The 13,360-nt window shown below is 41.7% G+C and overlaps 1 protein-coding gene across 1 annotated transcript in view; it reads left to right on the forward strand.

Annotated features, from left to right (window-relative positions):
* LOC126471013 (inversin-like) overlaps positions 1–10,283 on the forward strand; it is a 143,878-nt gene extending 133,595 nt beyond the window's left edge. The window contains exons 8-9 of the mRNA XM_050099073.1: positions 3,760–3,985; positions 9,927–10,283. Coding sequence (XP_049955030.1) covers positions 3,760–3,985; positions 9,927–10,076 — 376 coding nt within the window. The 3' untranslated portion in view covers positions 10,077–10,283. The remainder of the gene's footprint in view (positions 1–3,759; positions 3,986–9,926) is intronic.
* The last annotated feature ends 3,077 nt before the right edge of the window (positions 10,284–13,360 follow it).

Genomic DNA, 13,360 nt, shown 5'->3' on the forward strand with positions numbered 1-13,360 from the left:
TCAGGCTGCGTCATACCTGGCCAAATCTTATGCCCCAAGCAAAGTTCCATAAATAGGTATTTAATATCAGTGTCAGCTAAATTTAAAGATTCAGTGAAAGAAAAGTCAGCAGTCCAAGAAACCATTTCTGAACACTATATTCCTTATTAATTGGTAAAACAATTCTGAACCAAAGTGTTAAACCGTTAATGGCCACTATTAGATGATTTCCCAGTAGTTCTGTGAAGTTACTGCCCTTTCCTCAGCGACAGCAAGTTATATTATAATAACTTGCTGACAGTTTTGTGGATGGGACTCTTCCCTGTGCAGACTGTATGCTACAATCCGATTTCTCTCGTGTTTCTGGCCAGAGCCTCCAAACCTGTAGCCAACGTTTCGCCGTTGGTGGTGGCTGACGATGGCATGACATGCAAATGTCACTGTCAACAGTCCATCTGCGTCTCCCCAGCTGTTTCGTAGCGTCGCTTTCTCCAAGCCTTCTCGCACCAGCGGACCACCCATTGGTCAGTTTTTTCGGCTTCCTGTTTCTTTACTACATTTAACCTTTCGCGTGGTTTAGAAAATAATATAGTTAGTATTTTAGATTCGTGTGTACCCTTCCCCTCTTTGTCAGTGTTAAATTAAACATTCCAAGGTTTATTAGCTACTTTAGAAACATTCTCTTTGAAACTCGTTCGCTAGCTCGCTACCAATGACAGACTTCTTGCTTGTTGGTGGGGCCCTCGCCCATCCCTGCCTTTCACGATGCTACAGTAACTAAGGCGTTCGTTTTTGGCCCCTTGACGCCTTATCGGACAACTTTACTTAAATTTTCAAAACATTTCTCTTGGCCACGAATCACAACAGTTACACCTTCTCTAAGTATAAGTGTGAAGCGTCGTCTGTCGATACTTCACATTCTATATAACCAGTTATAAATATCAATATATTGATCCACCATAGGGTTTCTACTGTATATAGCTGCAAGCGTTCGCTGTCAATTTTTATAGTGTTGTTGCATTAACTCACAAGCTATGGACTTGGAGATACTTACTCATACAGTATCACGCAGGAGTAACACGTCGTCGCATGAATTTTGTGGCATACCGAAAGCACTGAGGAAACACCCTGGCTGATGACAGTTCAATGCAATCCAAAACTAGACTGCTCCTGTTTTATGGAATCTCAGATGTGCTCACTGCGATTTACACCACGTAACATGAACGGCCATACAAGTACCCTCACCCCTGTAAAGTTTATTTCAAATGATTCCGTTATAATTCAGGAACAACGGCAAGGTAAGCGCAGGGTGTCAAGGCTGAAGTCTAAGGACCACACCACAAAAATTTAAGTAAAGAAGACTTAGTCTTAATTGTGTGGTGTTGGCCTTCTGTAATCATAACAGCCGTAGATGTAATTATTTTTTATAGACTTATTTCGCTGAATTTTTCAGTTCACGTTTCATATGAGTTAAGTCAGCATTCGCCTCTGAAACACTGCGCTCCATCGCATCAAACTCCCCAGTGGCGCCATGTCCGACACGTGGCCCTGCAGTAGGCAAAATTGCTAATACTTTTGAGAGAACGGCTAACGGAATTTTTGTGATATGAAATGAGTTCCAACTCGCGCGAAGTAGATTTCCTGCAGAAAATATTTTGGCAATATGAGGGCCTTACGTTGGGGATTCACTCAGCCTTGTAGTGCACGCAGCAGCAAGGTGCTGCCTAAGTACCATGAGGTTTTTTGACTTTTTGGAAGAAATTTATGTACTTATCACAGCCTCAACTAACAGGTACAAAGTTCTAACCTATTGCTTGAAAAAGCAGGAACTGAAAAACCAATTCTCGTGCCTATAGGGAAATAAAGAACGCATTTTTTGTAATTTTAGACGACATAGAAGAGTTAGAGAAATCATGTGTTACCTCTCTAAGTTTGCGCAACGAAGTATCAGAGATGTTATACTGATCATGTTTGCTGTGTTCTAGCACCAGTTGGAAGTATTAACCACTGATTCACTGTTATCCACATGTCGAAAATGAAAACGTGGCTTTGTTTGGAATATTGGGGTGATATCTTGGGACTATTAAACAAACTAGTGAAACTCTGCAGAATACTCGACTGGACGTGATCACGGCTGCTTTAGCACTGGCATCCATAACAAGGCTCCTAGAATCAAAAAGGGATAACTTTGAATTACATGATGTGAAAGTTACTGAGTTAGCTCATTGGGCTTAGTAGAAAAGTGAAACACAACGCAAGTGCAAAACAAACGTGTGTTTATCAGCTCATGTTTGTGTCGGAGTACTTGGAACTCGAAGTGACTTTACAAGAAAAATTACAAACCAAGACATTCCTTCCTGCCATAGAACGGTTTACACCTACACTGTGACAATGGCTTGGGGCATACAAACTACTTGATTTCCATATTTGGTTTCTCTACAACGAAGAAATCATTGCAGTAGCTCACATTTTAGTCTAGATGTATAACAATGCATTAATTTCTTAGACGATAAAATAGAAAATAACTTACTTAGTTCAAGGTTTTCTACCACAAATTTCAAAAATACGACGAGGAAAATGAAAAACTAATTAGTCAGTAGAGGTGGATGTACAAACCCTTCCTCAACAAGAAAAAGTCTAATGTTGTTTCTCTAATATCGAAGCCGCTTTAAGAATTTGCCTGCGACATAGGTCAAAAACAGCAGTCAATAGCCATTTTCAGAATTAAAGTTGATCACAAACAGACTTCGAATCTCCATGTCAGAAGATAGACTCAATGTTGTTTCTTCGCTTAGAATCGATAGTTATATTTTAAGCCAACTAAGCTATGGAGATGTTATAAGTAAGTTGGGTTGGTTTGTGGGATTAAAGGGACCAGACTGCTACGGTCATCGGTCCCTTGATGTTATAAGTAGCTTCATCAGTATTAAATGTAGGCGCATATGCAGTAACCAATAAGATTATTTGAAACTTTCATTTTAGGGCTCATTGTTTGGGAAAGTACTGTATTTGAGGTAAGTATAATTAAAATATTCTTGGTTGTTATAGTCCATCTGATAACTTTCATTTGCCTAACAAACATGCTTGCTTATAATTACAGTATGTTATTTTAAACTGAAATACCGATTTTTGGGTGGACATGAATCCCAACATTTTCTTTAAAAAAAAGTATAGTTGTTCATAATGATGTTAACAAATCATATTGAATACCTTAATGATACCGGTTCGTTAATTTTTTAACTTCATCAGTTTATTAACACATAAACTGTGTACTAAAATTTTATATATTTAAATAACAAATGTTAAACAGTGCGTTACAGTCATTTAGTTCTAAAATTAGGGTCTGAGTTAAAAGACTGTCTGTTGTGTTGCGGCAATAGCCTGTAAGATACTTCAAGTGAACAAGTGGATGAACATTATTTGAGATTAGGTTCCTGCGTCTTTCGCCGATGAGTATCGATGTCAGAAATTTTAGTAACCCCATTACATTGTATGTAATACCTCTACCATACACTTGAATAGCGCCCATAGTTCAGATAATAACATTCCTGTAATAGCTTCATCTGACGATGAGGTTGCAGTGGCTCGAGAACTAGTTAATAGCGCCATAAATCGTATTAAGTTCAACAAGCGACCGGATGAGTATCATACCTACATAAAACGTCAGTATCTGCAATTCCGTCGTCACTGGAGGAAGTACTATGTCATTTCTTTTTCCTGATGTTCTAAATCGCCATTTAGCTTAACAGTGATGAATGCTAAACGTATCTAATTTTACAGACTGAAGGATGGCCTCAGCAAGATAGAAGAACTGAAAAGGAGGTTCTATCAGCAGTACGAAACTATCTACTATCTGCGGTTGAGGCTAGACAGTGTACCAAAGCAGCATCAGCCCGTTTCAAAAATGCCCATTACAAAGAAGTTGGCTACACAGGCTAGAGAGGCTATGACGGCAGCTGAGTGTGTTTATCACAACCTCAGGTTTCTCCATCACTTTACAGTTCAGGTAAGAATAATACTTGCCTAAAAAAAGACAGTTTATAGATTGTAAAGTCAGTTGTACCAAAAACATGTGAGTGGTGTTATAAATTAACTTGAAAATGTATGTACGCAATCACGTTCAGAGAACCAGGTGTTGCTGAGCAGCCGATGTATCTTCATCTGCCAATTGGCGTCGTTGGATATGGTACAGAGAGACATAGAGTCAGAACACCGCTCTCCTTGCCGTTAGTAGCTTTCCAGACTTTAGAGCCGCTACTTTCCATTTAAGTAGGCTGAGAGTACTCCATTTCAGTCATCTACAAAAAGAAAAATATCTAGCAGCATCGGTAACTGAACCTGAGTCTTCCACACGTCAGTCTGGCGCGTTGACCGCTCAGATATGGAGACGTACATGTAAATTATGATGGTAGTATTATCTTGGAACCCCAGTTACGATAGATCCCTTAATACACACTGGGAACACCAGCCAGACCGAACGTCTTCACCCTCAAGAGCTCGGCAAGGAAGTGACAGAATCTGAAAGTTCAAAAATCTTACTCTCTGAACTGCAAAACAGCTCTTACAGTTGGTCAGTCATGGGGCATTGTATCCCCAGCAAGACTTTTCTTACATTTGTTTCACAAACAATCCATAACTTACTGAAACTGAGGTTGCTATCTTATACTGGCGACAGAGAGTACTTAATGTTTTCGTGTTAGGTGTTGTTACCAGGCATGGTAGGGTATTTGTATAACGAGTGTCAGATGCTGAGTGATCACTGTGAGCGATGATTATCGTCAGCGCGTATGACGACGACCTGCGAAGAGGTCATAGTCTTACAATGTTTTTCAGAGGCATCATAATCTGGGTTACGATTGGAGATCATGGCCGGTAGTGTTTGAGGGAATTATGACGGCACAGCGGCACATCACAGACGTCCTGCGTCCTCAAAGTTCTGATCGACCACTTCTGATCATTACTAGGAGGATCGCCCTACTGTACACCTGGCACATCGCAACCTCTCATGCGGCAGTATAGCACTACCATTTTTCAAAAGCGCCATGGACGTCCACAAATGACACGTGTACATTTCCGAAATTGCGAATAATAACAACCATCAGCTATAGACTGGAATGAGGACTATGAAAATTTGTGCCGCACCGGGACTCGAACCCGGATTTCCAGCTTATCGCGAGCGGTCGTCTTACAATTTGGCTATCCGTGCACGACTCATAGCACGACCCAAACATCCATATGTCGTCAACAATGTGTCTACGATCTGTATTCGTACATACATTATGTATATTCCAGTACAGGCCAGACGTTGTACATGCCCGGTATCGGCAGATATACACATCATAGCAGTGCCTGTGCTATTCTGATTACAATGGAATGGCAAGTGTGGCTAGGAAGTGTGTGTGTGATGTTGAGGGACTCCTGTGGCCATCAAGACCTCCAGATCCGTCCCCAATAGAACACGTGTGCGAGAAGCTCGAACATAATCTCTGTCCCAGTGCCAGTGTCCAGGATATCAAGGACCAGTTACAACATTTGCGAACCAATTTTCTTCGGGAGAGGATACAACGGCTTTATGACACCCTTCCCAATCGAATCAGTGTAAGGTCATACTAGTAAGTGGGCTAATACTATCATGTTCTTTGTAAATGTGATTCTGTTTCATGACCACCGAAATAACATCACACACCCTTTCAGCTATGCAGTTTCTTTCCGTTTCTTCTTCTTCTTCTTCTTCTTCTTCTTCTTCTTCTTCTATGTGCTTCACTTTTTTTGTTAGGGAGTGTATATTCGAAAATAACTCTTTTTTAGTTACAAGGAAAGGACAGCTTACACAATTCTGCAGAAGTAAAGTCGTATCGAAAGACAGTACGGAAAGCTTTCATTGTACAAGTTTCTGAGAGTTTCCTGTGAGACCGTGGAATCTTTTCTGAACATTAAATTTGCAAAATTTGGCCACGAGCTGAAGAGTGGCTATTAGCTACGGAGGCCAACAAGAGGCCTAAACGCTCAAGAAATTTAGAGTAATGCTCGAAACTCGCACAATCTGGGTATCGGTCACGGCCTCGCGTAGAGGGGCAGAGAAACGCCCTGTTTTGTGGACAAAATTAATCATTTTAGCGTGAAAGTGTATTGCTTTAATATTATGATTGTGAAAATGTTCCCATACTGTATGGACGATAGTTCTTCCTATCCAGTTGGATTCACATATGACAGCTCTTGTAATTTTTATATCACATTCGTCAGTATTGTTCACATCCTTAGCTAAGTGTTCTGTGTGTCTGAATATCCAGTTGCCGATACTGCAAGGGATTTTTCTTTGACGGGACGAGTGGAATGAGGAGCAATCAGCCTCGTTGTGTCGACTGAGGAGCTCCTTAAGTGAGAAGTAGCGGCTCCAAGGTCTGAGAAACTGACGACGGCCGGGAGAGTGGTGTGCTTACCGCGTGCCTCTCTTTACCGCATCCGAATGACGGCATTGACAGAGGATGACACGTCGGCCGGTCTGTACCAAATAACCCGTCAGTGTCAGTACACGGAACTGGATTCGTAACCATGGATTCGGATAGTTCCTACAATTCCGATACTGGTCTTGTTCAGAAAGAGATCCGGACTTCTGCTGCTCTATTCACAGCGCATCACAATTTATTCATAGACTACTTCCCGCAGCAATTGACAGGATGCTTCAGTGAATGTCGAGTGTTAGCGCAATTTCAGATGCAGTATGTCCTATGCGACAATACCCATTCTGATAACAAGCTAGAGCTATCGTTAGTCAATATTCGTAGAACCAGAACAGAAAACTACAAGTGTAAATCAAATGACAGAGCCACATCCAACCTCAGATACCATGATATCGTGTTACTAGGAGCTTCATTTACTACAGTAACGAAGCGCGCCTCCTTTCTAAAGCAGCTCCACAGAGGTTATAGCTCTCCTAACGCTTGGAACGTAGCTTTTTTTTTTTTTTTTTTTAATCTTCCACTGTTAGTACAATGATGCTAATATTCCTGATCACGGGGTGGCCCATGGTTGTGTAACCAGCCTTCTACAATAAAACACCACTTGTATTTATGGTAGGTTTGCTGCCCAGAGCAACCTACCGCCCCCTGTAAGTATAGTTTCTACACATTCCTATATCACTCGTACCCCGTGCGCTGCACAACTCTCTTTGGTGCGAAAGAAAACAGACTAAGCTATAATCCTACAACATTCATCATTTTCGCATTATGAGAGACGGGATTCTTACTGTATTAAACTTAGGCAAAGCCTTTAGAAACATTATTATTATCAATAAGTTATGTTAAAGAAAAGTATTTAAGCAAGTCGTGGAGAGGGCAAACATTTACATAATACGCTATGCTACAAGTTATCTCACTAGAGGCCGCGTTCTCCGCTGGTGCCTCTGCACGAGATCAGATGTTGCCGGTTTGGGGCACTGGTAACGTCTCTACTTACAATTCCGAACAGACATCTGCGTCGGAGGCAAGGCCGGTTTGAGGCCCAACCCACCCGAGCCACCGCTTGGGGCGACAAGCGGAGATGGGCGCCCGAGGTACCCAACTACAAGATTTGTATGCGGTGCGTACCACAATTACTAGTGAACACTGACACGGGTGGAAGTGTAGAAGGAGAAAGGGAGGAGGTGGGTGCCAAATGATGACTCGATTGAATAAAAAAATGTTCTCGAACCGGCCCTGGTCTGAGCACACTTGCTAACTTTCATGCAAAATTCTATACTTCACATCGTCTTGTCGTTAGCTGCTTATTTCTCTTCAGTCGGTGTTAAGGGGACCTGGACGTGAAAATTACTGAAAAATAGAAAAAAAAATTATCTTCATCTGAAAGACCAATTTCTACCGTTTCCGAAAATGTGTGCATTATCAACTTTCAAATTGTTTATTTGTTCTTAAACGCTCTTTGAGCAAAAGTCTGTACAGCAGCCACGTCCCCTTTCAGTTCACTGTCGCACTGCCACAGTCTTGCAAACAGTAAAGTCAATACACAGGAATTGCAGATACAAAATTATTTATCAGATCTCTACAAGACCACACACAGAATCATAATAAGAGTTTCAACAGTTGTGTGTGGCAACAAGTACCAAAAACAGTGTTTGTTGGAAGGATGGTACTCAAAATTGGTGTGATGGATGCTGTCATCTGTTTCAATGATGCTGCAATTAGCAGAACAAAAATAACTTACAAATTGGTCATCTAACCAGGAAATAATATAATAGTTCCTCCGACTGCCAAAGATCGTCAGCGAGTAGTTGAAGCTGAAAGGCTGCGGAGGCCACTACTGAAGAGTTCAGAGTAAGGAAAAGACTCCTGAAAAAGTGTAGAGGATATAGAAACAGCTGGCCAGCAAGAATATGCTGCTGGAATGTTCTGAAAGAGGCATTTGGTGAGTCAAAAGTACTGTGAACTGTCTTTTCTCATTTTCTCGAAACTACATTTTCCGAACTTTAGGTACATATATCTTCACTATGGTTTCAGCTATGTTCACCAAATTTCTCCCAAGTAAAGAATGGTATAGTCTCATTGCAAGTCTCATTGCAGAAAATTTCTATGTTTGTCATTCTGCATATAATTTTAGCGGTAATTTCTGAGCAAAATAATTATGTGGTGTAATAAAGATTTTTGTGTTTCCTTAGGTGCACTACAAACTACAAAACGAGAGGCATAATGTGTTCCTATGAATGTTGACAGCAGCCTGCCACAGTATGAATGCTGTTAGACTGATGATGCACCAGAAAATAGTACCAGAAATGAAACGAGTGTTAGAAAACCATTTATTAGAGGAAATGTTGTAATTCTTGAACTATAACTGACAATTTAATAATTTTCCTTGTACAGCTTCAGTTAATGTCATTCAGTGTTGGTACAAAACCGCAGCTTACTCCGCATTTCGGGTCACGGGTAACGCGCACCGAAAGCGAAGCATAAAAACACAGGCCGTTCACGTCCACGTCCCCTTAAGTTAAGCGGTCGATTCACATTTGACGAATCGGAACGGAACTTCATCAATTTCACAATGTATTTCAAATGACGAAATTCACAGAGGCTGTTAACGCAACGGAACGGCACAGGACGTCAGCGTCAAGGTTTCTCGGGAAGTATAGACTTACAGAAGCGTTTTTGGGGCCTAGCCGGCCGCTGTGGCCGAGCGATTCTAGGCGCTTCAGTCCGGAACCACGTGGCTGCTACGGTCGCAGGTTCGAATCCTGCCTCGCGTACGGATGTGTGTGATGTCCTTAGGTTAGTTAGGTTTAAGTAGTTCTAAGTCTAGGTGACTGATGACCTCTGATGTTAAGTCCCATAGTGCTTGGAGCCATTTTTTTGATCAATAAAGTTTACCTTTACTAATTCCTTAACTCTGATCCTATATTCCGAATTTTTGTATCACGAATGGTATCTCACTACCTCACTTTCACCGATCAGTGCTGGGCTGGGCGAAGTGACGTTGTACTGACGTTCCGTCTAGCGCAGACACAGCACCATTTGCGGTGCCATCGCCTGCCTTTCTGTTCCATGCACGTTTAGTACTTTATTTTTAATTTATTGACTTGCACGACGTACCCATTGAGGCATCTCAACAGCGTACTGTCATTTCTGACGATACGAACGTAAGGATAATACTACACTAAATCCCCGAACGTAGAAAAATCCCCGCCAAGGCTGGTAATCGAACCCGGGGCCCTTAGGTTAGGAATCCACAGCGCTGACCGTGCAGCTACCGAGGCGGACTTGCACGTTTAGTATGAGTCTTCCTTAAACAGTTACGTGAGACATTTGCGTACACTCAAACTGTCCATTGGTGATCTCATTTTATGGTACCACTTCACCCTATCTATCTCAAAACTTTTTTTTATCTCGAAGTACATGTAAATGGATGTTATTCGTAAGTGAGTCTCAGTTTTATAAACGATCATGCACTTTTTATCATTTCAGTTGTCGGAAACGGATGACTTGAAGCCAGAAAACGATCCTGCCGAGAAGACTGACAACGAATCCTCCCAGAAATGGAGTTCTTTAATGGTCACCATTGGAATTATCGCCGTCACTCTATTCAAAACTAAAGTGTTTGGTTTTCTCAGATAGGATCCCAAGTACTAACCACGTAGCTTTGAAATTGCACATACTATTGACTGATGTCGATCTCAAAATTATTTATGGACTAGAAATTCCCAAATTATGTACCGTATAAAATATCACACAAAAGTTGTAAATGTATTACACAATTAACGAACTGTATATAGAAGTTGTTTAGTACAAATCATTTTGTAATAAAAGATTTCTCTTAGCTTACAGAGCATTCTCAAGATGAACTGAACATGAAGATCAATTGAAAAGCTTTATGCTGTGTCCAATGGGAATGACATACTGTGATTCTTCTGGTAAGCATCTAGGGGCTGATTTTACAGCATCGTTCCACAAAAGGCTACTCTGATTACATTAAATTCTTGTCATTTTATTTGCAGTGAGAAACACGTTGTTGCTCATGCTTGAAAATGCATAACTTGCCGATAGTTAAATTGGTTCTCATTAGTGATTTTTTAAAGAATGAAATAGGTGGCCTCAAACAGTACACGATAGAAAGTACTTTCAAAATGAGGATCATACCGAGTTACAGCAGATAACAGGGCTTCAGTTAACAACTTGCACTCCGGCCGATGTGACCGAGCGGTTCTAGGCGCTTCAGTCCGGAATTGCGCAACTGCTACGGTCGAAGGTTCGAATCCTGCCTCGTGCATGGATGTGTGTGATGTCCTTAGATAGGTTTAAGTAGTTCTAAGTCTAGGGGACTCAGATGTTAAGTCCCATAGTGCTTAGAGCCATTTGAATCACTTTGAACACCTTGCACTCTTCTCCGGCAATTTAAGCTCTGTGTCAGACAGCTTCGCTGATTTGAACGGTAATGGGTCTGCAACACAGAAAATAGCACAGAACAAAACAATTAGAAAAATAAAGAGTAGATGTGGACTGTTGTTTCAGGGAAAAAATACGTTACTGGTTTAACATAATAGAGACCGGGATACGGGCTGTATTTTTGCATCTGATTACGTACTTCCCAAGCTACTGTGCAGTGAGCAGCAGGAGGTGCTTACAGACAGTACCGCTTCTTCTCATCATTTTCGAGTCGTATATGTGTAGGAAGAGCTGTGGCCAGCTGTATTCTCATGCAAACGTCTTTTTCTTTGTCCTTTACAATAAAATGAATATCCTATTTTGTGCATTTTAGTGCGCCCTCTCGACGTTAAATACGAACCAATTCGAGCGAGTTTGATAAAGCAAATTTATCTGGCATTTCTAAGGAACCATTCCCACGCTATACCGAAAGCGACTAAAGTCTAAATCAATCTGCTCGGATAATTATTTAATGATGGTTCCATATACGTCTACATCTGCACTCCGAAAGCTTATTTATGGTGCGTGGCGAAGGGTATTTTAGATATCATTGTCACTTCCTCCCATCCCTGCTCGAGTAGTGAATGAAAAGAAAGACTGCTGATAATACTTCGTATGTGATCGAATCTCTCTAACGTTATTCCATAGTCCTTTCTCGAGATATACGGAGGAAGAAAAAAATATACTGAATGACTCTTTCAGCCGGCCGCGGTGGCCATGCGGTTCTAGGTGCGGTAATCCGGAATCGCGCGACCGCTACGGTCGCAGGTTCGAATCCTGCCTCGGGCATGGATGTGTGTGATGTCCTTAGGTTAGTTAGGTTTAAGTAGTTCTAAGTTCTATGGGACTGATGACCTCAGATGTTAAGTCCCATAGTGCTCAGAGTCATTTGAACCATTTGACTCTTTCAGAACCGTATACTATCTGATTAAAAGTATCCGGACTCCCTTATGTAATGTGGAATTGACCACTAGATGATACGATAGGCGGACCAGTCAGTATAAAATTAGTCGGGGAGTATTGGGTTGTCAGTAGAGAAGCAGTAACAGCAGAATGGGTCGGTCAGGAGAGGTCACTGACTATGAACGTGGAGTAGGCATCGAATGTCCCCTGAGTAGCAAATCCATCAGCGACATCCCTTCTAAACATGCTCATGTCGGCTGTTGGTGATATATGATTGTGAACTGGATATGCGAAGGAACCTCGAAAGCTAAACCAAGATCGGGCAGTCCTCGTGTATTGACGGACAGCGAAAATCGAGCATTCTGGAGGACGGTTGCAGAAAGCCGCATAAAATCAGAGGAAGGAATAACTTGTGATTTCCAAAATGCTACTAGCAGTCCAGCTAACACAATGACTGTGCGTAGATAGGTAAGAAGAATGGGACACAGTGGTCAAGCAGACCCTCGTAAGGCATACGTTTATGTAGTCAGTACTGCGGGACAATTGAATTGGTGTAAAGAGAGACGCCACTCGGCAGTGGATAATTCGAAATTAATGTTTGGAAGTGATGAATCACGCTATACCCTGTGACAATCCAAAAGGAGGATTTGGGATTGACGAACGTCTGGAGAACGTTACCTGTCATAGTGTGTAGTGCCAACAGTGAAGAACGGAGGAGATGGTCTTACAGAGTATGGGGGCGTTTTTGTGATTATGGTGTGGTCCCCTCATTGTTCCTAATAAAACACAAAATGTGGAAAGATCTGAACAAATTTCACAGCGCTGTGTACTGTTGTGTACAGCAGGGGAACAGTTCAGGGACTATGACTGCAGAATCGATCACCGTGTCGTAACGCATCATCTGTGAAAGCCATGGCTTGTGGACAGTAACATTCCCGAATGGACTGTCCTCCTCAGAGACTTTCAATCTGAGTCTGATGGAACATCTTTGGGATGAGTTAGAACGTTGACATCGCTCCATTTCACAGTGTCCAACATCACTGGTTTCGGCCCTTTGATTAAGAATGGATTGCCATTCCTCAAAAGACATTCAGAAAACTCACTAAAAGTGTCGCTAGCAGAGTTCAGTCTGTCATAAATACGCATATTAATGTCCACTAGTGGGTGTCCAAAGACTTTTGATCAGATAGTGTACGGTCTCAAAATTTTAACAGTTAACCACACTTTGAATCACAATGCTTCTCTTTCAACGTCTGCCACTGTAGTTCAGTGATCATCTCTGTGAGACTACTGTGCTCACCAAAAAAACCTGTGACGAATCGGGCTGCTCTTCTTTGGCATTTCTCCATTTCACCTATCAATCTCATGTGGTAAGTGTCTTAGACTGTCGAGTAATACTCAGGTTTCCATCGAACGAGGGTTTTGTAAGCTACCTTCTTCGTGAGTGGACTACACTACCCAAAGATTCTTCATGTGAACTTTTCAGTCTGGCATCCCTCTTTCCTACAATTAGTTTTATGTAGTCTTGTCGCACCTCCCTTCTTAACAGCTGTGCGTGTTAAAGCGCTGCTTCC

Source organism: Schistocerca serialis, chromosome 3 (assembly GCF_023864345.2).
Source record: "Schistocerca serialis cubense isolate TAMUIC-IGC-003099 chromosome 3, iqSchSeri2.2, whole genome shotgun sequence".
In the NCBI taxonomy this organism is placed as follows: Eukaryota; Metazoa; Arthropoda; class Insecta; order Orthoptera; family Acrididae; genus Schistocerca; species Schistocerca serialis.